Here is a 25,434-nt window from a genome sequence, read left to right on the forward strand (position 1 = left end):
TGGAGGAGATGAAGGTGGAGGAGACCGTCTCTTGCTGGAGGGCTGCTGCAGGCTAAGGCTCTTGCTGTGCCACCGCTGGTGCCGTGGCTGTGACCCTGCTTTGCAGCAGGGGACAAACGTGGATTTGACACCCATGTGTCACCCAGGCAAGCAGCATCCCAGCACACAGCAGGTTCCTCAGGGCACTGACCGTGGGATGTCACTGGTCACAGGGTGTGATCATTTCTCCGACTGTGGGATGTCACCGGCCATGCAGTGCCATGGCATGCCAGTGTCCATGGGGTGCCATGCCGCGGGGATGGGGGGTCAGCTGGGAGGGACGGCTGTGCTGCCCAGTGCTTTGCCACCATTGCCAAAGGCTGTTGGATTTAGAGGGTGGTAGGTGCTCTGAGAGATGCTGGTGGGTGGGGGGTTTTGATGCCACCCTTATGGCCCGACCTGAACATCTGAGACCTTCTGCAACGTCCAGAGCACCCAAGTATCCCTGACACCCTCCTGGAGCAGGTCCCAGAGCTGCTGGTGTCAGAGGTGGCCCTGGGGGTCCTGGTGGCATGTCACGCGCTGCAGAGCCCCAGCAGCTCCTGTGCCCCACGAGCCTCCCCTGCACCCCGGCCTTGGGTCGGGTGCCTTGCACCGGCTTCGGGGGTGCTGGGGGAGCAGTGCTGAGCCCAGGGGTTGCATGGGGGGTGCTGCTTGGGGCGAGCAACCCTTCCCAGCCATGCAACCCTTTTTGGGGTGGGGATTTCCAATCTCTCCTCCACCAGAGGGGCCCCCAGGCTGGGGAACCCCCAACAATGTGCCCAGCATAGGCAGAGCACCTTACCTTCCCCGGCACCTGTGTCTGCCCGCAGGTGTGCTGGCCCAGAGGTGCCTCCATGCCTTCCCAGGCAGCCGCATCACCTGGAGCATCCCCTCCCCGTGCCCCATGGACATGCCCCTCCATACCCTGCGAAACAGGGTCCCAGCCCCAACCCCATCCCACCAGGCTGGGGGAGCCCCTGGTGCCATACAACCCCATCCACTGCCTGTCCTCCCCCACCAAGTGGGATTCCCCTCTGCACACACACTGCTCAGCCCCAAAATGCAGGCAAGGACCTGCCACAACTGGGTGGGTGCCCGCTCTGGGCACCAAATCTGGGCTGGGACCACCCCAAATCCAGGCTGAGACCACCCCAGGCCTCATGCTGCCTCATCCCTTGGGACTAGGGCAGCCCACATAGAGCAAAAGCCATCATTTTACCACCCAAACCCTCATTAAACCCCATTTCCTACAGCAAAGCACCCTCTGAGAGGCCGTGTCCTAAATCCATCAGTGGCCGCCAATCCAGGCTGGGACCACCCCACCCCTGCCACTGCCCCATCCCACAGGACCAGGACCCCAACATCCCGCCCAGACCCCACCCCACCATTTTACCCCCCCCCACCCCTCATCCAACCCCACATCCTCCCGCCAAACACCCCCACCGCCGCGGCCGGGCGCGGTGCTGCCGGTGCCGACAGGCATTAACCAAACGCCAGCGCTGCCGGGCAGTTCACAGCGAGTGGCACACGGATTTATTGATTGCTTTGGGGTGCTGGTGCCCCCGGTGCCCGCCTGGGGCGAGGGGCACGGCACGAGCGGGGCGGGGGGCGAAGCGCTGCCATTTCCATCCTCCCTCTGTGCACCGGGTGGGCGGGAATGGCTCCAAATAAAACAAATCTCTATATATTTTTTCTATATATATATACAAATATATAATATATATATATCTCTGCCGATATATATATATCTCTCTCTTATCTCTCTGGAAAGGATAAAAGGTTAACTTGTCTTCACATGCATGACCAAAGCCACCAACCCATGGGGACAGCGGGTGCCGAGGGATGCGCACCCTCACCCGCCGGCACCCTGAGAGCCCGGGGGGCCGCATCCTGCGTCCCCAGGTTATTGCTGGTCAGGTCCCATCCTGCTCCGGCAAACAAGCGGAGGGGGAAGAAGCTGAAGAAATGAAATCCCACTGCAAAGCGCCGGCGAGCTCTTTGTCACGTGGCTGGTACCCGGTGGCACCCACCGTTAGGGCACGGAGGAGATGGCGGTGTCGCCCCAGGACCGTGGGTGCTGCGGGGTGGGGGGCGCAGGCACCCGGTCGAAAGGCATAGTCTGGATAAGGCGAAAAAAAATGAAACAAAGAACGGCGACCGCCCCCAAACTGGGCGCTTTGCCACCCAAAACTGGCGTGCCGGTGGCCCTCGGTGCCGGTGGCCGGTGCTGGCCCCTGGGTGCTGCAAGGATGAGCTTGGGGACAGGGACACTGTCATAGGGCTGTGCTCTCCGATTCCTCCTCCTCCTCCTCCTGCCGGGCGGCCGGGCCCAGCCCTGAGAGTCTCTGCGGTGCCTCCGGCAGGTCCTGGCACAGGGCGGCATCCGGGGGGACGTGGAGGGAGGGGACCTCAAAACGGAGCAGACCTGAGGGAGGGCAGAGTCAGGGGGACGCCGCGGTGGCAGGACACCTCACCAGGGCTGGTGCCATGTCAGTGCCACAACCAGGGATGTCCCCATGGGTCCCTGCTCTGTGCCACCCCATCCTAGCCGGAGCCTGTGACACCAGTCCCGACGTCCCCGCTGTCCCCGTACACTGCCTGTCCCCCATGATGCTCTGCTCTCCTCCCACTGAGCGCAGGTGACACCGCTGTCCCCTCTCCCCGCAGGGCGAGGCAGCACGTGTGAAGTGACAGAGGGTGGCCCGCAGCCCAAGGCAGGCGGCGTCACCGCCGTCCCTTGCCGAGAGCCGAGCAACCCACCCCAAGGCAGCAAAAGCACTTCTGCCCGCGCCTGCCAGGCCCTGCTGCCTGCTGCCGGCTCGGGGACCCCGCGACGGGCAGCGGCTCCCGCGAGCACGTGGCGGGGGGGCTGCGCCCATGCCGGGGTGCAAAGCCAGGGCCGCACCGATGCCTGCGTGCAACGCCAGAGCTTCACCGGCGCAATGCCAGGGCTGCACCCGCGCCAGGGTGCGGCGCCTGGGTGCGACGCCAGGGCTGCGCTGGTGCCAGGGTGCTGATGCCAGAGCCTCTCCGGTGCCAGCGCCGCACCACAGGCAGGCTGCCCGCCTGGGGAGCACCGAGCCCCGGCTCTGCAGGGTGCCCGGGGGCTCGCTGCCACCCGTGCTGTCCCACCCCCCCCCCGCAGGCAGGACGGGCAGACGGAGGAGCAGAGCCCCCATGGCCGGCTGGGCCAGAGCCGGGGGGCTCCCAGCCGTGCCCGGCCCCACGGTCACCTGGCCTTCGCGTCCCCAGGTGTCCCCGATGCCACCTGGCACTTCCGAAGCCTCACCCTGACCGCGCCCCTCAAACAGCGCAGCCCCCGCTGCTGCAGGGACACCGGGGGGACGACACACCACCAAAACCCAGGGACAAGGTCAGAACAGCAGGAACAGTGGCACAGCCTCATGGTGCTTCCTGGGGACGATGCCACCTTCCTGGGGACACTGCCATCCTCCTGGGGACAGTTCCACCTTGCCAGGAACACTGCCACCTTCCTGGGGATATTGTCACCTTTCCAGGGACATTACCACCTTCCCAAGGATGCTGCCACCATCCCAGTGACAGTTCCACCTTTCCAGGGACATTGTCACCTTCCTGGGTACAATGCCACCTTCCCAGGGACACAGACAACCTCCCAAGGATGTTGCCACCTTCCTGGGGACAGCACCACCTTCCTGATGACAGTTCCACCTTTCCAGGGTCATTATCACCTTGCCAGGTACATTGTCACTTTCCTGGGGACATCATCACCTTCCCAGGGACACTGCCACCTTCCTGGGGACAGCACCACCTTCCTGGGAACATCGCCACCTTCCCAGGGACATTGCCACCTCTCTGGGGACATCACCACCGTCCCAGGGACAGTTCCACCTTCCCAGGGACACTGCCACCTTCCTAGGAACATCACCACCTTCCCGGGGACATCGCCACCTTCCTGGCGACGCTGCCACCTTCCTGGGGACATCATCACCTTCCCGGGGACATCGCCACCTTCCCGGGGACGCTGCCACCTTCCTGGGAACATCACCACCTTCCTGGGGACATTGGCACCTTCCCGGGGACATCGCCACCTTCCCGGGGACATCGCCACCGTCCCAGGGACAGTTCCACCTTCCCAGGGACATCATCACCTTCCCGGGGACATCGCCACCTTCCCGGGGACGCCGCTACCTTCCTGGGAACATCGCCACCTTCCCGGGGACATCATCGCCACCTCTCTGGGGACATCACCACCGTCCCAGGGACAGTTCCACCTTCCCAGGGACGCTGCCACCTTCCCATCGCCACCTTCCCCGGGCCACCGCCACCCTCCCCGGGCCACCGCCGCCAGACGCTGGGACACAAGCAGCTGCCCCCCCCCGCCGCTGCCGCCAGCCGAGCCCGCGGCCCGGCGGGGCCGGCTCCCGCTCCCTGCCCGGGGTTACCTGTCAGCGCGCCGTCCCCGCGGCCCGCGGCGTCCCGGCGGGGCAGCTCCGGGGGCTGGGGGGGGCCGGGGGCGGCCGGGGGGGGCTGGGGCGGCGGGGGCAGCGCGGGGCGCGGCCGCGGCTTGGGGGTGGGCCGGGACTTGGGGGCGGGGGCGGCGGGGGGGGGCGGGGGTGGCGGCGGCGGGGGGGAGGGCTGCCCGGCGGGCAGGCAGGGCCCCGGGGGGGCGGCGGGGCCGTAGGGGGAGGGGGTGCTGGGGGGGGTGGGGGAGAGGCTGGCGGGGGAGGGCTGCCCCCCGCCCTGCTCCCCCGCGGCCGCCCGGGGCGGGATGGGCGCCAGCTTCTTGGCCACTGCGAGACAGAGACAAGGGGGGGGGGGGGGGGCGGTCAGGGCGCTGGGGGGGGGTCGCACCGAGCGGGGCCACCCCCGCCCGTCGCCCCCGGCCCCGCTCCTACCTTTGCGCGGGGCGTGCGGGCTCTGCTCGGCGGGCGGGGCGGGGGCGGCGGCGGCGGGCGGCTGCTGCCCGCTGCCCGGCCCGGGGCTGCCTCTGTGCTGCCCGGCCCCGGGGGAGGGCTCCTTGGGCTTTAAAGTGCTGGGGGGCGGCATACACAGGGCCGGCACCGAAAGGAAGAAGAGAAGAGAACCGGAAACGATAAAAAAAGGCTCTCAGGAAAAAAGGGGACGAAAAAGAAAACAGAAGAAACACGAGCACGAAGAATAAAAAAAAGAAAACATCCGGAGAATTAAAATAAATTTTAAAAATGTAAAAGCAAGGTAAAAAGCAAACCGAAATAAACCAGAATGAAATAATAAAAATTGGAAAAATTAAAGTAAGATTAAAAATTTGAAAATAATAAAATTAAAAGAAATAAATAACATAACAGAAGAAGAAAAAAACTCCAAAATTAAACATAAAACCAAAATGATAAAAATAAAATTAAATTAAATAGAAATCAAACATTAACAATAATAACAAATAGAAAGGAAAATTTAAACACAGAGACGGAAGAAGAAGGGAGAGCCGTGAGGTCCTTCCCGCACCCCCCCCCTCCTCCCGCTGCCCCCCCGCCCATCCCGCAGGCGGGCCCCGGAGCGCAGCCCCCGGGCAGGGCTGGGGGGGCCGGGGGGGGTCCCGGGGGTGCAACCCCAGCCTCGGGCAGGGGTATCTCAGCCCTCAGCCTGCTTGCGGGACCCACGGCACCCCGCAGGGACAGCGGTGACGGGGCCACCGAGCCCTCCCCCCTCTCCCCCCCCAGGGACGGGGTTCCCCGTGGTTACCTCGCCGGGCCGGATCCTGCGGCTCGGGCGGGCGGGCGGCTGCCCCGGGGGAGCGGCAGGGCTGCGGGGCGGGGGGGGGCACCGGGGGGGAGCCCGTTTTGGGGGCAGTGCCACGGGGGGAGGGAGCGGCGAAGGGTGCAAGGCTTGGCGCCAGGGTGAGGGGCGGGCAGCGAGGAGGAGGAGGAGGGAGGAGGAAGGCTCCGGCTGCAGCCCGGCCAGAGGGGCTGCACCCAGGGATGGGGACGGGGCCAGGAGCCGGGGGACAGGGGCTCGTCCTCGGGGCGGGGGGGGCTGGAGCCGCCATCCGGCCAGGCAGACGCTAGGTCACCCCTGCTGCAAAATGTCCAGAAAGACCATAAAAAAAGGCAAAAAAAAAGAAGGGAGGGGGGGAGGAAAAAGTAATAAAAGAGCAGAAGCGTTGGCGGGGGGGACGGGACAGGGGACAGCGGCGGCGGAGCCCTCGCGGTGCCGAAACCCCCCGACTCATCCCACCCCACCGGGATCCGGCCCCACGGCACCACCCGACCCACCCGGGGCTGCCACCCCCACCCATGGGTGCACCCCGGGGCAGCTGCAAAGCTCGTGGGCGGCTGCAAAGCTCGGCTCCCCTTTTTGGGGCAGAAAAGTGGAATTTAAGTGCTTTCTCCCATCTGGCCCGTGCAAATTGTCGTCAGACACAGACCCTGGGCAGAGGCAGGGCTCAGGGGACACTGGGCTCCTTTAGGCTTTGCCTTGCACCCTTCCTGCACCTCCAGCCCAAATTTCGCTACAGCCCAGTGACACCCACTGCGAGCCGGGCAAGGGACCCGCGGGAAAGCCCCGAAGGCAGCACAGCTCCCGCGGGGCCGGCAGGCTGGGGACGCTGCGGCGGCTGCAGGGATGCTGAGCATCCTCTCCTCCCGCTGCCCCCGGGATGCTGCTCCTCTCCCGGGGATGCTGAGCATCCTCTCCTCCCGCTGCCTCTGGCGTGGCTGTGGGATCTCCTTTGCTGCTGGATTCACGCACAGGGAGGATGCCCAGGTTGGGGACACGGGGGTGCCGGTGGCCTTACCTTGTCCGCTCGGCTCCCGGGGGGAAGCCGAAGCTGGCGGGAGGCGGGGAAGGGGTAGCTGAAATATCCGGCGATTGCTCGGGAATGGGCGAGTGGGGTGCGGCGGGGAGCTCGGCGGGCGGCGCGGGGGGCTGAGCGGCCGGCGGGGTGGAGGACGCCTTGCGCACCGCCGAGGTGCCTCGGCGAGCCACCCACGAGGTGTCCATCACCCTGACGCCCATGCTGGGGGGACAGAAGGAGAGGCCCTCAGCACCCACCCCGCGGGAGGGGACCGCCAGCACCGCGTTGCGGCTCCTTTGGGGTGCCTGGTCCCTAAAAACGCCTCTTCCACCAGGAAGCTGCTGGGAACGAACCTCCATGGCAATAGGGCAGGGGTGGCAGTGTGGGACGTGCTTGTGTCACCCACCAGCCACCTCTCCCTTCCCCAGGTACCAGCAGGCACCAGCATTCTCCCAGCACCTTCCCAGCATCCTCCCAGCACCCTCCCAGCAGCTTCCCAGCACCGCTGCAGAGGATACAGTACCTTTGGATTTTCCTAAGGCTGCATGGGCAGAAACACACGATAATTAGTGTAAAAAACCCTAAAATTCGACAGTGCACAGGGTGAGAGCCCGCTGCTCGGAAAAGGAGCTGCGAGGTCGAGGGGCTTTGAGAGAGGGGGCAGGAGGGGCACGGCAGGGCCCAGGCTATGCTGGTGATGGGGAGAGCTTGGGATGTTTTTTGGAGGTGGGGAGAGCCCTGGGGACATATTTTTGGAGATGGGAAGAGCCCTGGGGGTGTTTTCTGGAGCCGACCTGACTGGCTGCGGTCCCTGTGAAGTGGCACGGGGGGGCACACGCACAGGCTGGGAGTGGGGAGCTTTCCCCAGGAGCAGAGCCCGCAGACCTTGGGGACACCAGGGCACCCAACCCCATCACGGCACAGCCCCGGTGCCACGCCATGGGCCACCCCACTCCCATCTCCAGCGGGCTGGGGGCAGGCGTCAAGCCCCGGGCTCACCTGAGCATCCCCAAGAGCCCAGCATGAAGAGCAGGGGGCCCTCCCACCCCAGGACCACCCAACCTCCACCAGCTCAGTGCCATCCCGCCCTAGGGTGGTGGCAATGCCACCACCTCCCTCTCCCCAAACCCTGGCACTGCAAAGACCCTACCCATCCTTCTTGTAAAACTCCAGCATCATGTTGTCTGTGGCCACGCTGAGGGGCCGCCGCGCCTGGTCGTGCTGCCGGCGGTCCGCGTGGTCCATGTCCGGGGAGGGCATGGAGCTGTAGTTGGCGTTGTGGTTGACGTGCATGGGGCTGCCGTAGTTGCCTGTCACGTTGAACTCAATGTCTGGAGAGGGGAAGGAGCAGGGGGACATTGGGTTGTGTGTCCTCAGTGAGGGGTGGGATGGGGGTATTGGCACCGCAGGAATGCTCGGGGGGTCCCGGAGTGGCTGGGTTGGGCTCACTGCTGTGATGAGTCTTGCTAGATCTCTGCCTGAGCCCCCCCCCCGCCCCAACGCCAAGGCAAGCAGAGGGGGCTGGCAAAAATAAATATGGGAGCTCAGCACCCCACCCCCAGGGAGGGCCAGGAGGTCCCACAAAGCCCATCCCGCCCTGCCACGGCTGCGGGGCACAGCCTACCTCCGGGGAAGAACCAGTCGGCGTGCTGGATGAGCGGCTCGATGATGCCCACGATCTGCAGTGAGACGGTCGTCATCATCTCCGTCATGTTCCTGCAAGGCGGCGGGCAGCGGCTCAGCAACCCCACCGCAATCCCACTCCTGGTGGGATTTTGGGCCCAGACCCTCCCCCTCACCCCCTTCCCCAGCACCCCTCTGGCACGCTCGCTTTCCACCCGGATACCTTACCCATCTGCCTGCGGCCAGAGGAGGTTGGGCCCCAGCACGATGGCCACGTTGCTCGGCGTCATTTTATTCATGTCCTGATACTCGGTCAGCTTGGCCAGGAATTTAATCAGGTACCTGGAAAGCAGAGCCAGGGCGACTCAGTGTATCAGGATCACGCCCTCTCCATCCCCTCCCCGGGTCCCGCTGGCCCCAGGCTCACCTGATGTTGTTGTAGTTGGCTTTGGGCAGCTTCTCGCAGGCGCTCCAGAGAGCCTGCAGCCGCTTCTCCTGCTCTGGGATGCTGTGGGGAGGTGGGCGCGAGGGTCATTCCTCATCCCCACCCCACCCTGGGGCTTTTGACCCCACCAGCCCTGTCCTTGGGGACCCTGCGAGACCCTCGGGCTGCTGCCAACGTTATATAAGTAAATTAAGCCAAAAAACCCAGCCAAAATGAGAAGGAAACCTTTAGGCTGCAGGCTGGATGCTGGTCCTCTCCTCACCTCTGTGCAGCCCCCCCTGAGGTTTGGGTTTTGGGGATGTGTTCACTTTGGAAGGGGAAATTACTGCAAACAGCCCCCCAAAACAACAGCCCACTCCCCCCACTGCCACCCTCGGGGACCGTCCCCTCCGTCAAGCCACCGCCACGTCCCTGCCGTGCTCCAGCACTCCCAGGGCAGGTGGGGGATGTGGTCAGACCTATATTCAGGCACCACTGAGGTGGTTGCCACCCTAAAAGGAGATGCTCCTTCTCCCACCTCCCTCTGCCCCTCACAACACCTCCCATGGCGGAGCAGGCACGCTGGTGTCACCTCAGCTGGCCCTGTCCTGCTGGGTTTGGGGGTTTCGCAGTGCAGAGCACCCCAGCAAAGCAGGTGGGAGCTCCCTCGGCCAGCTATCCCCCAGGGTTTGCACACCCGTCCAGAAATGGCACCAGCGCCTGGCACCCAAGGGCTTGCCGAAAGATGCTGGGAGAGCTCAGCCACCTTGGCCAGGGTGCTCTGGACCACAGTGGGGACACCAGGGTTGGGGGACATCAAAGGCCACCCTTGCTGCTGGGACACACAAAGCTCAAGGAGCATCACAGGAACCCTCCCGGCTCTCAGACCCTGGAGGAAACATCCCAAATGCTGTGAGCCATGTCAGAAATAACTCATGGCCCCCAGACCATCCATGGGGACTCAAGATGCCACCACCCATGTCACAGAGAAATGGGGGAGATGCCCCAGACTCACTTGGAGGCCTGGATCCACTCCTCATACAGCTCGAAGGTCATGAGGGGCTCTGGCAGCTCTCGCAGGTAGGACTTGAGGGCTCCTGTGGCACACAAGGGACACGGGGCTCGGCACCACAGGAGGTGCCACGGGTGGCACTGGCCACCAAGCACCGACCGGTTTCGCTCCTTGGCGTTTTGACTCACGTCCCTCCCAACCTCCCCACCAATGCGTCCCAAAGCACCCATTAGTCTCTCCAGCCTGGTGGAGCCCGTAGCATCCCCTGACTCCCAGCAACCACCTTGCCACCTCCACCTAGCCCCCCTAGCACCTCCCCAATTCCCTCCACCATTTTTGCCTCCACCAGCTGTTCACCCAGCTCTTCATCACTCATTTTTGCCTAGGACGTTCACAGCTCCTTGAGCTGGGAAAAGGTTCCCATTGCAGTCAGTAGGAAACCAGGGTCCAATCCTGCACCCGCCCGAGAGCCCAGCCCAGGACGGGGCAGCTGACGGGCATTTAAACCCAGTCAATGCGTAACAGCAGCCCTGCGGGCTCGGATCTGTGCTTGGAGAGGGTCTTAGCCGCAGAAGAGGGAGAGAGAAGACGGCAAGCTTGATGATAACATGTTTGAATCTTCCTGACTGCTCCTTGCTCCTGAGGAGCCTCTCCTGATCAGCATCACCCTCATTAGTGTCACTCTCATTACTGTCACCCTCATTAGTGTCACCAGGGCCCCAGTGCTGCCTTGGATTACGATTGCATCCCTGTTTTCTTCCTCACCTGAGACCAAAAGTGCTGCTCGAGCCCTTGGCTGGGGAGGGGATGTGCAGGTTGGGGTTTGTGCTCCTTGGTGGATGGCAACTCTTAAATGCCCCACTTCCACCAAGAGCTGTATTTCTGCACCTGCATTTGTCCCCCCGTATATTGTGTCTTTGCTGTTCAAAGGCTTTGGGACAAATCACAGAAGGGTTGAGGTGGGAAGGGACCTCTGGAGGTCATCTGGTCCAACTCCCTGCTCCAGCAAGACCACCCAGAGCTGGTTGCCCATGACCATGTCCCGATGGCTTTTGAGTATCTCCAAGGATGGAGACTCCACCACCTCCCTGGGCAACCTGTGCCAGTGCTTGGTCACCCACACAGTGACAAAGTGTCTCCGGATGTTCAGAGGGAACCTCCCGTGGTTCAGTCGGTGCCCATTGCCTCTGGTCCTGGCACTGGGCACCACTGGAAAGAGCTCTGTCTTCTTTGCACCCTCCCTGTAGGTGTTTATATCCATCGATGAGATCCCTCAAGCCTTCTCTGCTCCAGGCTGAACAGTCCCAGCTCCTTCAGCCCTTCCTCCTAGGAGAGATGCTCCAGGCCCTTCATCATCTTCATGGTCTTTCACTGGAGACTCTCCAGTATGTCCATGTCTCTGTTGTAGTGCCCAGCACTGGACCCAGCAGTCCAGGTGTGGCCTCACCAGTGCTGAGCATCGGGGAAGGATCACCTCCGTTGACCTGTTGGCACCACTCCTCCCAGTGCAGCCCGGGACACTATTCACCTTCATGTTGCCAGCCTATGGTCAGCTTGGTGTCCACCAGGACATGCTGGGGCCATCTCTGCCAAGCTGCTTTCCAGCTGGGTGGCCCCAGCATGTCCTGGTGCCTGGGGCTGCTCCTCCCCAGGGGCAGGACTTGGTGCTTCCCCTTGCTGAACTTCACGAGGTCTCTCTCAGCCCATTTCTCCAGCCTGTCCAGGTCCCTCTGGATGGCAGCACGATCCTCTGGTGCAGCAGCCACTCCTCCCAGTTTGGTGCTTATGGACATGGTATAGTGGTGGTCTTGGTAGCGTTAGGTTTATGGTTGGACTCGATGATCTTAAAGGTCTTTTCCAACCTGTGCGATTCTGTGATTCTGTGTCACATGCCAACTTGCTGAAGGTGCACCTCATCCAGGTCATTAATGAAGATGTTAATCAGGATCGGACCCAGTATCAACCCCTGGACTACACCGCTAGTTACTGGCCTCCAACTAGACTTCATGCCACTGATGACCACCCTCTGGGTGCCCACGGTTGGTGCTTGGTGGCTGGATGGGCCATCCCGCACACCACCAACCCCCCCGCCCCCAGGCAGACTCTACCTGCGATGGCGTGCGGGTCGGCTGAGTACTCCTGCACATCCACCACGCAGCAGTCCAGGGCGGCCTTGAGCTTCTTCAGCTTGGAGGCCGAGGGAGCCACTCGGAAGAGACCCTTCGCAGAGGACATGGGAGAGCGTTGGACAAGCTTTGGGACCAGGGATGTCCCCAAAGCCCCCCGGTTCCTTGTCCCCCCCTTGGAGGCACCCATGTCCCCTTCCATCATGCCCAACCGAGGGTGGTAGGACATGGGACCCACCTCCTCCTGCATGCCGCACTCCAGCAGCATGGTCACACACGCCTCCACGGGGAAGGCGATCTCCCGCCCGCTGACGGCCAGGTGCTCCTCCAAGGGCTTCCCGAAGGAGGGCTTCTCCATCCACGCCTCTGTGACGGGCAGAGGGGGTGAGAGGAAGGAGAAGACACGGCGGGGATGGTGCCAGATCCGGCATCCCCTCCCCGAAAGGCCCTTGGATCACAGCGTTTCGGCAGCAAAATATTCCGCTTGGGTGTTGCTAAAACAGGACCCCGCACCTCTGTCCTGGGCGGCTCGGAAAGTGCTTTTTAAAGATGAAATCCAAACAAAATGTTTTCCAATCATCACACGGGACATTTCAAAGGGGCTGGATAACGTTTTCCGGGGGGAGCAATCACGGGCAAACCTTTGCAATATATTCCCCCTTCTTCCATCACAGTTTGAGGCAGGAATATTTTGTGGGATCGAGAGAAAAAAATAAAATACAAATCACTCCCTGCCCCGCTGCAGCAACGGCAGCACCCCGAGCCCTGCCCCAGGGAATGCGCTGCTCTTGGGGCCATGGCGCGGGGCTTTCCCCGACCTCGGTCTCCCAGCCCAGCTCCTACAGAGGCTGCACACCGCAAAGCGAAGCCCCAAGACCCCCCTCTTGGTGCTGGGTTCCCACCTCCGGTGCTGCACTCGATGGGGATATTCCGGCAGGTTTCCCACCCCCCTCCACGAAGCTGGACGGGTCCTGCCCCCCAAAACCAAGTGGGATGGGGATGCCCTCCCCAGCGCCGGGGCAGGTGGGGCGCAGATGGGGCGAGCAAAGGGAGGATGCTCAGCCACAAACCCGGCACCACACCTCGGGGTCACGCTGCAGCCGGCTCATCGCCACGGCGAAGCCCCGCACAGCTCCGGCGTGACGCAGAGCCCTCGGCATCGCGTGCAGGAGCGGGACAGACCCCACGGGCACTTACCCTGCTGGGCTTTAATTTGAGGCAGGACATTCTGCAAAAGCGCTAAGGATTTCCGATGGTACTCTGCCTGCACCTCGATCAGCTGCGGGGGAAGAGACGGCACCGGCTGTCACCTCTACGGCCGGGGATGGGGATGGAGGAGTCCCGTGGGGACGGGTGGCACTTACGGTTTGAAAATAGTTTGCATAGTCTACTTCTTTGGCCACAAAATTGTACATGTCAGCCGAGAGCTGGTCCTGTGGAGAGCAGAGAATTAGTCCCTGTCCCACTCGTGCTACCCTGATGCCACCATGATGGCCCTTTCGGAGGCCACCGGGAGGGACCAGCTCGGTCACACCAGGAGCCAGCGTGCAATGTGGCACGTTGCAGCACCCGCTCGAGATGTGCTCGGGATGTCGAATATATGGCAGCACCGTAGGAGTTTCCTTTCTGCTGCCGTGCAAACGGCTCCACCTTCACCCCCTCCTCCTTCCAGAGCCCACAATTAGCTGGTGCCTTGCAACGAGCTCTCTGGAAGCAAGAGTCACTTGGAAGCAACCTGTCAGCCTGCGCTGGTCTTGGCTGGGATGGAGTTAATTTTCTTCCTAGTAGCTAGTGTGGGGCTATCTTTTGGATTTGTGCTGGAAACACCGTTGATAACCCAGGGCTGTTTTCGTTCCTGCTGAGCAGTGCTCACACGCAGTCAAGGCCTTTGCTGCTCCTCACCCCACCCCACCAGCGAGGAGGCTGGGGGGGCACAAGAAGCTGGGAGGGGACACGGCTGGGACAGCTGACCCCAGCTGCCCAAAGGGACATTCCACACCATATGGCGTCATGCTCAGCATATACAGCTGGGGAAGAAGGAGGAAGGGGGGACGTTCGGAGTGATGGCGTTTGTCTTCCCAAGTGACCATTACGCGTGATGGAGCCCTGCTTTCCTGGAGATGGCTGGACACCTGCCTGCCCATGGGAAGGAGTGAAGGAATTCCTTGGTTTGCTTTGCTTGTGTGCATGGCTTTTGCTTTCCCTATTAAACTGTCTTCATCTCAACCCACGAGTTTTCTCACTTCTACTCCTCCGATCCTCTCCCCCATCCCACCGGCGGGGAGCGAGCGAGCGGCTGCGTGGGGCTTAGTTGCCGGCTGGGGTTAAACCACGACACAGCCAAAGGCTGCACATCCCAGTGGGCTGAACGGCACAAATTAAACCCCAAGTTTGCTCGTCCCAGCACCTCACTGCATTGCTCCTCGCGTGCAAGTGGCTCATTACCCACAGGGCTAATTGCTGCGCAGCAAAGCAGCGCACACGGCTCGGCTGCCGCAGGTAGCATCCCAACCGCTCGGTGCGGACCAGACTGACGGGGCATCACCAATTGCTCCGAATTGCAACGAGCCCCTCGGCACCAGGACACGTGTCTCTCTGTCCTCACGCTTGCAAATAGACTTTGCCACTTCCCAAATTTCTCCTTTCTGAGAACCCCCTTGGATAACTCAACTGGAGGAAAACAATCAGGGTTTTAAAACACTGCGAGCACGTCCCGGTTGTAACATCCACCATCAGTACGGTGAATATACTGGGGGGCAGCTCCTGGCTGAGCCGGTTTGCCGGAAACTGCTGGGTGCGTGGGCTGTGATGCTCTAAGATGGGGGGAGACAGCATGGGTTTGGGACTGGATTTTAAAGGCTACGTGGGTTCTGGTTGAGCCCCTGGAGAAAAGAGCTGGGATTTGAGACACGCACCCAGCTCCATCTCCTGCCCAAAACCTGCCCAGAACTTACAGTGCAAGGTTCACCTGGCCCTTTGCATCTTCTGCCCCGGGGAATTTAAAGCCACACAAAGCTGCCTGTGGGTTTCACCACTGAATCCTGCAGCCCATGACGAAGGCATTGGCAGCAGCGTCCCCCCTCACTCAGACACCTTTCACACCCACCATGACCAGCTGGGTGGGTCGTGCTCCTGCGGGATGGCGGGGGGTGACATGGCCAGGTGGCATGCGTGGGCTCGGCACGCAGGGCTGGGTTTACTCGGTGCTGAGCTCGCCGGCTCCTGCTGGGACAGGTCCCCTGGGAAGGGGATGCTCTCTGGCTCCGGTGGGATATGGAGGATGGGGAGAGAGGAACCGGGGACTCCCGCTTGGCTGGCAAGCATCACCCACATTCGGCAGCTCCGGTGCAGCGGCTGTCTCTCGAGGGTGGCACCTCGAGCACCCAGCGAGCCCCAGCAGTACCCGGTGGTGATGGGGAGAGGGTCAGGGATGCTGCCGGGCCGCCTTTGGGCATGGGGCCAGCCGGACGAGGGCTTCCCATGGGCACCAGGGAAGGAAGAGGGTGAAGAACGGGGTAAGAGGGGAGGCTGCAGGTTTTCCACGGTGCCTGGGATGCCGAGGTCCCCCCACCCCAGCAAGAAGCGATCCCCCCGGGACCCCCAGGTACCCTGCAAATCTCCACTCTGTTGGCCGCCTCCTCCATCTCCTCCCTGAGAGCGTCAGCTTTGGCGCCCGAGGGCTGCAGGTTGCTGGCCAAACCCGAGGACTTCGCGGACTGCTGCCACCTGCGGAGAGAGGGCAGAGCTGTGAGGAGGAGGGATGGGGACCCACGCAGAGCAGTGGCTGGATCCCAGCGGCCTCGGAGGGCAGCCCAGGGACCCCCCTCAGCCAAGCCCACCACGGTCCCCAGGGCTGAACACCACGGAAATGGTCCCAACCCAGGCTGGGATGCAGCATCCACTCCCAATCCGAAACATCCCCAGTCCCCACAACCGGCTGCATGCACTGGGCTCTAATTAAGCAATTATTTTCAGCAGGAGAACGAGCCTCATCCAGGTGGGAGGGGGGAGGAAGGTGATGGGAGAGCCTGGACATGATGTTGGGGACTACAGACACCTCCCAACCTCTCCCCAGGGCACGCCGCGATGTGTGGGGCTTGGCCAACTCAACGGCCCCCGGCAAAACCCAAAGCGCAGCCTGCCGGGTGCCACCACAGCGTCTAGGACACGGGACGATCTCAAGGGTCATCCCAGCTCCACCCCAGCGCTGCTTTACAGTGGCAGGATCACCCGTCTCTTTGCCATCATGTAAGAACTTACCAAGATAGGGAAAAGACAAAAAAGTAAAGATTTGTGCCAGAAAAAAAATGCTCTTTTCTGTAGAGGGGAGGCAAGGAAAAGGGGTCTATGGATTCTGCAGACAAGAGCAGAAATCTTGGCTCATTGCAGAGCTTGACTTCAAGGCACACGGTGACATGGCTGAGACTTATGGTCCCAAGGGAGCTGCGGTACCAGGGCTCCGGGACATGCCCTCCCTGGTGCCACCCATCACTTGGGAATTTTTATTTTTTATAACGCAGCTTTGAAGCCACTTCCTACCGCGTCCTGGAGGAATCCATGTCCAGCACGAGCTTCGCCAAGTGCTTCCTCTGCTTTTGGATATTCGGGATTTCCACCTGCAGCAACACACAGGAACGGGAGGAGATAAACATCCCCGGAGAGGCGTCTGGGGTACGTCGTACCCGACTGCGACGCTGGGAGTTTGGGCTGGTGCAAGCCGGGCGGATAAGAATGCAGCTCCTTACTTAAACATCATTAGGGAGATGGCACAGCTCGTCCCTCCTCCGTGTCCCCACCCGGGCTGTGCCACCCCCCGACAGCCCTGACCACAGAACCCGCATCCCTGAGAGGAGCACCCTTGGGGGATCAAAGCCTCCCGCTTTGGGGAGCTGGATGAAGGCAGAAAAAGGGCTTTGGGGGATGGCAATGCAAAGCCTCCCATGCACGGGCAGTGTTTGCCAAAGGATTTGGCAAAATAAAGCTGTGGTCCGGCTCTGCTCACCCATCCTGGTAACACCAGCAGTGCGATAAAGCTCTTGTTGTTTCTGCCAGGGAAGAAAAAATCAGAACCAAGGCTGGGACGTTTTGCGAGATGTAAAAGGGGGGGATAAAAGCGTGGGGTAAAATAGAAAAACAAAGTTGGCAGCAGGGGGGAAAAGGAGGAAAAAAACCAATATCCCAAACAACAATGGTATGTGTTTGGAGCTTGGAAAAATGGGTCAGAAATAAGAGGGTTAATGCCTCTGCCTTCAGGAGAGGCAGAAAAGAGCAAGAGCAGCAAGGGCAGGCGAAGGGGCCTGGCAGGGACCACGGCCCCAGCAGCCGGCCCGGCTGAATGTGCAAATACCACCTGCCAACTAGAGCAATTAGCCAACGTCTCGAAGGGGGAAGGTCCCGCGCAGGGACCAGGAACCAAATATGCCACCGAAGCAGCGAAACCCCGCTTTCCCCCAGGCTTGTTTCGGATGCGATTCCCCGGCGCGGTGACAGCCCGACCCGAGGGCCTCCCCGCCCGCCGCTCACCTCGGCCAGCACGAAGAGGGGCTCGATGACGTCCCTCTCCACCTGCAGCTCAAAGTGGATGAGCTCCTGAGCCAGCTTGTCCTCCGCCTCCCCGCACAGCCGCAGCATCTTCCTGCAAGGGCACCGGCAGGGCTGGGCACGGCAGGGCCGGGGGGGGCGATGGGCAGCCACCCTGCGCCCACGGGGTGGGCAACGGCCACCCAAAGGGCCACCCAAAGCCCCTGGGGTCTCAGCAGCGGCACGGGGCAGCCCTTCCTTGGCAGAGGGCTGGAGGGAGGGCAGCAGCCTGGGGACCGTGGGCACCCCGGGTGTTAGCAAAATCTCCTTCCCGAACTTTTGTACCAATTATAGTCTGAAACTGTATGAACTTTCTTAATATATATATAGTTTACATTGTATACTGCACGACTAAAGGACCCCAGCTCATCGCACGGAGAAGAATAAAGCATACCCCTGGGCTACCGAGACCACACCAGCATCCCAGCCCCTCCAACGCCGCTGTGAAACCCTCTCACTATCCGGCACCACAGATAAAGAACTGCAGCAATTCCTGGCAGCAGCATGCCGGCAGCGGCAGAGCGCCGGGGCAGACCCAGGCCCCCCTTACCCCAGCAGGGAGTCATCGCCCAGCACAGCCGATCCCTCCATCAAGCACTGCGCCAGCGTCGTCAGCGGCAGCTTCTTCTGCAACGAGAGGGCCGTGTTTCCCACCCCGCCGGCCCCGCCGCCGCCGGCAGCCTGCCCGGCACCCTCAGAGCCCTGCCAAAGCCTCACCGAGCGCTTGTCGGCATCCACGCCTTGCTGGCCCTGCAGACATGCCGTCAGCTTCTTGTGGGTGCTGTGGGAGACCTGCTTCACCAGCTCCAGGCGCTTCTCCACCTGCGGATGCAGTGCTGCCCGTCACCGGGGCATCCCGCCTGGTCCCGCACCCACCGCACAGGGACATAAGCGATTTTAATTGCTGCTGCATTGGATGCAACAGCCCCGGAGCCCAACCCCTTCCCAGGGCAGGGATGCGTTACGCAGGAGAAGGTTTCACCAGGCTGAGGCTGCCCCATGTTAACCCCCCAAGCAAGGCTGAGGGCCGGATCCAGAGCAGCCTCCAAAGCCCTGGTGTCCCCGGGCGAGGGCAGGAGGTGTCTGTCCCCAGCCGAGCCATGCCACAAACCAAGCTAGCCGCGGCTCCAACCCAGGGCTGCAAATTGCCTTATTTGCCTCTGCATCGATTAAATTAAGAATTTCACCCCAAAACTCAGCGCGATGAGTCATTAAATGTAAGCGAACAAGATCTGCTGAAAACCATAGCTGAGAGACTTGCGGAAAACATGGGAATCTCAAAATCCTGGGGAACAATCTTGAAAAAAAGCAATATTCCCCAAAGCTCAAAATCTTGGGAAATAATCTGGAAAAAAAAAGAAATACTCCCTAAAGCTCAAAACCTTGGGAAAATAATCTGGGAAAAAAGAAATACTCCCTGCCTGGGGGAAGTGGGAGAAGAGCTGAGCTTCTCCAGCACGCGAGTCCTGAAGGCAGGAGGCATCTCACGGGAGCCACCGCAGGGACGGCAGAGGATGCTCTGCCTCAGCCAGGCATCAGAGATCTATTATTTTTTAAAAAATATATAATTTTCATAATAGATGTAACTACATACAATATATATATTTTTTAATATGTATACATGTCCATGTACATGTCGAAAGGAAGGGCTGTGATGTTCAGAAGGGCACACACATGGGCACACACCCACCCAGATGAGCCGGACCGGAGGCAATTCGATACGACGCCCAGAAGGGTTGGGGTTCCCCACCGCCCCTGGAGACAGACCCCCGTGAACATGACTACTGACTCCTCAGGAGACACCCAGACAAGGCAGCACCGACCACCCTCCCCGCAGAATTATCCACATCTCCAAAAGATGCAAAAATCCCCGTTGCTGAGCCAAGCCTGCCCTCGCCGGTGCCAGCGCAGATGCCAAGCAGCACCGGGATGTCACCGGACAGCTGTAAGAGCAGGGTCCGGCGCTCAGTGCCGAGGGGTCATGGAGACCTCGGAGCTTGCAAGGAGAAACATCCAAAAAATTAAAAATAAAAAGGTTCATTATTGCTGTTCCCTCTGGCTGCTGGTGGCGGGGAGCGCTCAGCTCCCCTCCTCTCTGTCCTACTGGGGCTGACCATCCCTGGGGACAGCGGGGCACGTCACCGTCACTGCTGCACCCTGCCCGTCCCTGCCACCAGCACTGGTGAAGAAAGGGAAAAACCCCAAATCCCCAAGGCTGGAGACTGACTCGCAGGGGTGCGTACCGCGAGGACGGCGCCGCTGAACAGCAAACGAACCCCCCAACGCCCCGGGAGCCCGCGCGGCCGCTTCCACCAGCGATTTCTCACCGGTGCTGGTGCAACTGGACACCAACCTCGCTCCCCCCCCGCACGGGTCGGGCTGGTCCCAGCCACAATGGAAACGGCTGCTAAATCCCCGGTAAAGCAGCAAGAGGCCGTGGGAAGGATTAATTAATCGATGCGGGCGGCTGCCCTCTGCGCCCAGCTGGGACGTTTGCAGACAGAGCTTCATTTCACCCTCTTCCAGCGCGGCTTCGCCTTACCCCTTTAGTGACGGCTCACTCAAATCCTGCTCACGTTTTTGGCTAACACATGGCTCTTGCTAAAGCCTGATGTGTGCAGGGAGCAGCATCATTAGGTCCAAGCGAGGGCGACACGTAGGCAGGACACGGTGGCCAGAAAGAGCTAAAGGTCACTCTGCAGCCACTGTCACCTGCAGGTTGCTGCCTCCTGCCAGCAGCATCCTTGCACACTGGTTCTCTGGCTTTTCTGCAGAATCCACTACCTGATAGCAATGGCACAGACCAAATTCCCAAGCTGGAAGGTATAAATACATCAGCTTACCCCCAAAACAGGTTTTGAAGGGGATCCAACAGCAGCCGGACTGGCTGACACCAGGGGATGCCCGCGCCGTGATGGAGGAGGAGGGGTGAGCACCCTCACCGACGGCCGGGCAGCTGTTTTGCTCATCGGCGCCCAAGTTACGAGTGACGATTTAGAGAATGTGTGAGCTAGAAACCTCGTGAATTCAGTGATGGATCTGTGAATTCATATCCCTTTGCTGGCACTTTCTCAGCCACCTCCCTCCCTGGGGTCTGCAGGAAGCCCTGCTCCTGGAGCAAAAAGCACCAAGATGAGATGGCCCCGAGAGACCGTGACTCGAGCATCACAGCCGATGCTCCAAGGCACCACGTCAGGTTTTTGGCTTGGGCTGTTTTGCTGAAGTCGCCCAACCCATCAGCTTTGGGGGAAGCCCATCCCCTCAGCTTTGGGGACTGTCCCATGCTGTCCCATGTCCCATCCCCAGGGCAGGTTTTGCAGCAGAGATGGGAGACCAGGCGCCCGCAATCTGGCTGGCTGTATCAAGTTGCCATCCTGGCAGAGACAAGACTGGATCCGATTCCAGCTGACCTGAAAACCAGGCTGGGAAAGGGCTGGGAGGGAGTGTGGGAGGGAGACAATGCTGTTTCCCATGCTCCCAACTCCCTCCTCCTCCTCCCAGCCCATCTCATCACTGTGGGACACTGCGGCACCCATTGGCACGGGGCTGCTGCCGCATCCAGCACCCACAGGTGGGTGCCTGGGCACCCTGGGTGCAGGTCAGACCAGCTGCAGAGGATCTCACCTGCAGGAGATCTTCGCTCAAAACCTCTGTCTTCTCAGCCCTGCAAGACAAGAAAGAACATAAAGCGTTGGTGAAGGGTCCGGCACACACGGCAGTACCGGGGCTGCATGCTGTGGTACCGGGCATGGCTGAATGTGCTTTTCCATAGGGATGCAGCCGGTGATTTAAGGCTCTCCGGTCCCACCAGACATCGCCTCATCTCCTAAATAAGCAAAGGATGGAGCATCTTCACGGCTGACCGCGAGCACGCCATGTCCCAGGCCAATTCAGGGTTCCCCCCTGATCTCCCCCTTACTTTTCCATTATCCCCAGCAAAACAAGGATGCTAAATTCCCAGGAGGATGCAGCCAGCGCTGCGCAGGGAGCCGGCGGGTCTATGCACGGAAGCAGCTCCCCAGGCCGTGCTGAGCTCAGGCACATCCTCAGCACCACGGACTTCAAGGACACAACCCCTCCACACGACTGAGCCTCTTCGGTCCGACGCAGCCGACCGAACCTGCGGCGGCAGCTGCTGCCCGGGGCTTCGCCATAACCCTCCCCACCGCTCGCTGGAGCCGGATTTACCGCTTCAGAGCTCGTGTCATCCGCTGTCTTTGCTAGCGAGGAGTGACAAGGATGCAGAAGGAGACACAAACCCGCTGCCTTGCAGCCCTCCTCAGCCACGCACAGACCCGCAGCACCCCTGCTCGCAAAGCCCCTGCAGCCGCTCCTCACCAGATCTGCTCAGGCTTATTTAAACCATCGCACTCTGGATCATTTATTCATTATCTCAGGGTTTTTTTTACAACTTTAGTGCATCATCTCATTTTGAAAAACGACCTCTGTCAAGATGCTCTTGAGCAGAGTTGTGATTTAGCCAATTAGTCCCTAAAGGTTCGTTAACAAAAAACGAATGCTCGGTGCTCTCATCCTTCTTAAAAAAATACCTTTATTGCCTGAGCGCTGGTTGCCTTCTGCTATCCAAGCTGGTTTCTCAGCTTTGAGAGACTGAGTGAAGTATTGAAAAACTGGAAATAAAGGATAAGCACCGGCAGAGCAAGGTTCAAAGCGTGAGCCGGGCACGGCAGCGGCGCCAGCCAGGGCAGGGCTTGGTCTATGGGCTCATCTCCAAATACACCACGTCCAAAGACTTTTTAAAAGTAAATTAACCGCATCAAATCTGGTTTCTGTATGAAAGTTGTCCCAGCATCTGATTTAAGCTGGTTTTAAAAATGAAAAAAAAAACCCCAAACCCTATTTGTTTTAATTTTTTTAAAAAAGGGATTTAAATGAACACGTTGTAATATCTTCTATATGAAACGCAAGCGATGTGCTGGCCACCCGGGAGCAAGGGCTGCTCAGGTTCTCCTCCTCTTCTGCAAATCACCTTCACAAACATTTATGGAGAGGGTTGGAAATGCCACAGAATTAGCACAAACGGGGAAGAAAGCAGCAAATATCCACCGGCACAGACACAACGGCCGTCCCCGCTCCCCTGCCCCGGCTCAGGATATATTTAGCATCCCGAAGGAGGAGGAGGTGGCAGGGACGCAGGCGAGCATCGCGCACCCACGTGCAGGCACTGCCGGTGCACATCCCCGCCACTCGCTCTGCACCCCAGAAATCATGTCCAAACTTTAAAAAAAGGCCTGAGGAGAAAGAAGTCCCTCCTGTCCTTGCACCATCGGGAAAATGCTCCCCAAAAAGTGATGTTTTTAGTGCGTTTTCTCCTCTTCCAGCCAGGCTGACGGATGGGTTTTGCACATGCCATGGTCCCGCACTGGCAGGTCTCCCTCCCAGCAGCCACAAACCAACACGTGCTACGCTCTGACGTGCATTCAGGAAGCAGAAAACGACATTTCAAACAGGATAACAAAAATCTGCCCTTGTCTGCTTTTAAGCATATCCTCAGCAGGAGAAACCTCAGTGGCTTTAATGGAGAGCATCCCCCAGCCACAGCCCCGGCACAGACACCCACGCCAGCCCTGGCACATCTTGGGCTGCTTAAGCAGGTCGGGGAGCCTGCCAGTGATTAATTTGGCTTTCAAAAGGGGGGAGAGAAAAAGGCTGCAGTGTTTTATGGATAGGAATAAGCAAAGAGGCTGTTGGAGCTGCTCGACACAGCTGCCCAGGGATGCGGCAGAGCGAAGGGCATGCCGCGGGACCATGGGTTTCCCTGCCTGGTTTCAGCATCTGTGGGAGCTGACATGCTTTTTCCTCTCCTCCGGCTTACGACGGGGATGCGGGTCTCTGCGTAGCCTCGGGGACATGCTGCAGCCACCGGTGGTGGCACGGGCACGTGGCAGGGCTACGGCGGACCGGCGTTGCTCGCGGCTGTGGGAGCTGGGTACCACACCCTGCCAGCGCCGAGCGCCGGCATCCGGAGCCAAGCATCACCCTGCTACCGTGCCTTGTCTTGCAGAATGGGGTAAAACGTGGCCCCAGAAGCCACCACAGGGTGTTTCTGAAAAGCCAAAGCAGGGGACAAGTCTCCTGCCTTGGGGCACCTGGACCCTAGAGGCGATGCCACCAGCAGCCACGGCAAAGAGCTCCCGCAGGAGAGTTGGGTGTTGCGGGGCAGCAACCTGGCTGCAGCTCCATCGAATGCAGTTTAGCAGCTGCAAGCGGGACAGATCCTGCTCCGGTACCCGCGCACAGTCCTGCTGACAACGTGGCTCTGCTGAACTCCTGCCGCCCCACTCAAAGCTCCTCATTAATTTTCCAGAATGCACCAAAAAATTACAAATAATTCCCCTTGTCTCTGTACTCGCTCCCGCCAGCAGCACTCCAGAACCTGCAAATTATATTCAGGAGTGCGAGAACTGAGCGGCGCCTCTAAACCCACAGAAAGTCCAGCCCAAGCCACTCCGCATGGCCATTTTACGTGTAAAGACTAAAAAATAACATCATCCTACTCCACTGACATCGCATTGCATTACAGCTCCATGCTGCTAATGCCACTGGGAAAAATCCCATTACATCCATTATGTTCCTAAAGTCTCGGTCTAAAGTTAATACGGTTTTACAGGAGCTTATATGGTTTTATGTGCCATCCTGCGAACCTGCAGCAAGCGATGCTTGGCGGCAAAACGCACGCCCTGCCAGGGAGCAGCCAGGGAGACGGAGACTCTCCTGCACGCCCTGGGCTCTGTCCTGCCTGACGGGTATTTTTTGGGTGCTGAGCCCTTGCTGGCACTCAGAGATGCTCATGGAGACCCTGGTGCCCCAGTGTCACCTCCCTGGTACCCAGGGATTTCCCCGGGGTACCCAGAGGGGATGGAGAAATATCATCCCGCTGCCTTTTCTAGGGGCGGGATGGCAGCATCTCTCTGAGGATTTTGGCAAAGCATCTTCAGTGAGGTCAGCCCTGAGTATCTCTGCTCAGCCCCTCCTCTTCAACAAACCTTTCTGATCTGTGCTTTCTTCTCCCTCCCCATATCGTACTCCAAACAGCATCCCACTCGAGGATGGGTGTGGGTCCCCGTGCCTCCCCCAGGCTCTCTCGCCTTGGCTTCCCATCCCCGGGGAGCACCTCTCACTGACCCCCCCCAGGATTCAGGAGCCCCAGCTCCCTGTTTGCTCTCAAGCACTTAGTTCAGACTACGTTGGACTTGGAGCCCCAACCACAAAGGTGCTTCTGAAACCACAGCCCTACAGAAACCCATTAACAGCATCAAGAGGAACCAGTTTGGATGCAGCTGATGCTGGGAAACGTGTCTGGCTCCAGCAGAGATGCTCTCCCTGTTCCAGTCTGGCATCTTGCTCCCATCCAAGGAATCCCCTAGCTCTTCCTGGCATCTCCCAAGCCCCTCCAGGCACACCCCAGCCCATCCCCCAGCACCCTCCAGGTCCTCCCCAGCATCCCCCCCAGTCAATCCCCAGCACCCCCAGCCCTTCCTGGCATGCCCCAGTCCATCCCCAGCATCCCCCAGCCCCTCCTGCCCCCCCCTGCCAGTTCCTCCCCAGCACCCCCAGTCCCCCTCCCTGCCCCAGCACTGGCTCCGTACAAGCAGCCAGAGCCGAGTGGGGATGAAGCTGCCCGAGGGGTCGCACAGACCCCTGAATTCAGCCTCTGCCGTAGCGGCGAGGGCTGCCCCGAGCCCAGGGGACCCCGGGACCTGCTCCCTGCCCGTGCTGCTCCAGCTGCGCGCGGGAGGCAGCCAAGCTCCTGCCCGCACAAACCCGTCTCCTTCCCAAATCGCTATCATGCCCGAAGGAATTCCTGGGGGTGCCAGGGCCCCAGTGCCAGGCGGGCACAGGGACACAGGCTCCCGCGTCCTGGGCAGCTGGGGGG

At 60.5% G+C, this 25,434-nt stretch overlaps 1 protein-coding gene across 1 annotated transcript; it reads right to left on the reverse strand.

Annotated features, from left to right (window-relative positions):
* Positions 1-2,294: 2,294 nt before the first annotated feature.
* Positions 2,295-22,768, reverse strand: ARHGAP44 (Rho GTPase activating protein 44). Its single transcript, XM_075518650.1, has 24 exons — positions 22,714-22,768; positions 21,457-21,757; positions 21,162-21,201; positions 18,255-18,359; positions 18,088-18,164; positions 17,481-17,592; positions 16,497-16,573; positions 15,566-15,683; positions 13,322-13,390; positions 13,155-13,236; positions 12,196-12,323; positions 11,940-12,051; positions 9,835-9,916; positions 8,823-8,903; positions 8,624-8,737; positions 8,397-8,488; positions 7,923-8,103; positions 7,296-7,313; positions 6,773-6,994; positions 4,899-5,035; positions 4,531-4,793; positions 4,446-4,500; positions 2,615-3,346; positions 2,295-2,446 (listed from the first exon to the last, which is right to left on the reverse strand). The coding sequence occupies exons 1-24, from the start codon at positions 22,766-22,768 to the stop codon at positions 2,295-2,297; spliced, it is 3,405 nt and encodes a 1,134-aa protein (XP_075374765.1).
* Between the last annotated feature and the right edge of the window lie 2,666 nt (positions 22,769-25,434).

This window comes from Mycteria americana, chromosome 16, assembly GCF_035582795.1.
Source record: "Mycteria americana isolate JAX WOST 10 ecotype Jacksonville Zoo and Gardens chromosome 16, USCA_MyAme_1.0, whole genome shotgun sequence".
NCBI lineage: Eukaryota > Metazoa > Chordata > Aves > Ciconiiformes > Ciconiidae > Mycteria > Mycteria americana.

Bases quoted from the DNA above. Each gene is read 5' to 3' on its own strand.
- ARHGAP44 (XM_075518650.1), bottom strand. From the start codon at position 22,768: ATGATTTCTGGGGTGCAGAGCGAGTGGCGGGGATGTGCACCGGCAGTG. The intron at 12,324-13,154 runs GTAAGTGCCCGT...TGCCCGTCACAG, and splicing joins TCAAATTAAAGCCCAGCAGG to AGGCGTGGATGGAGAAGCCC. The intron at 8,904-9,834 runs GTGAGTCTGGGG...ACCTCCCCACAG, and splicing joins GAGTGGATCCAGGCCTCCAA to CATCCCAGAGCAGGAGAAGC.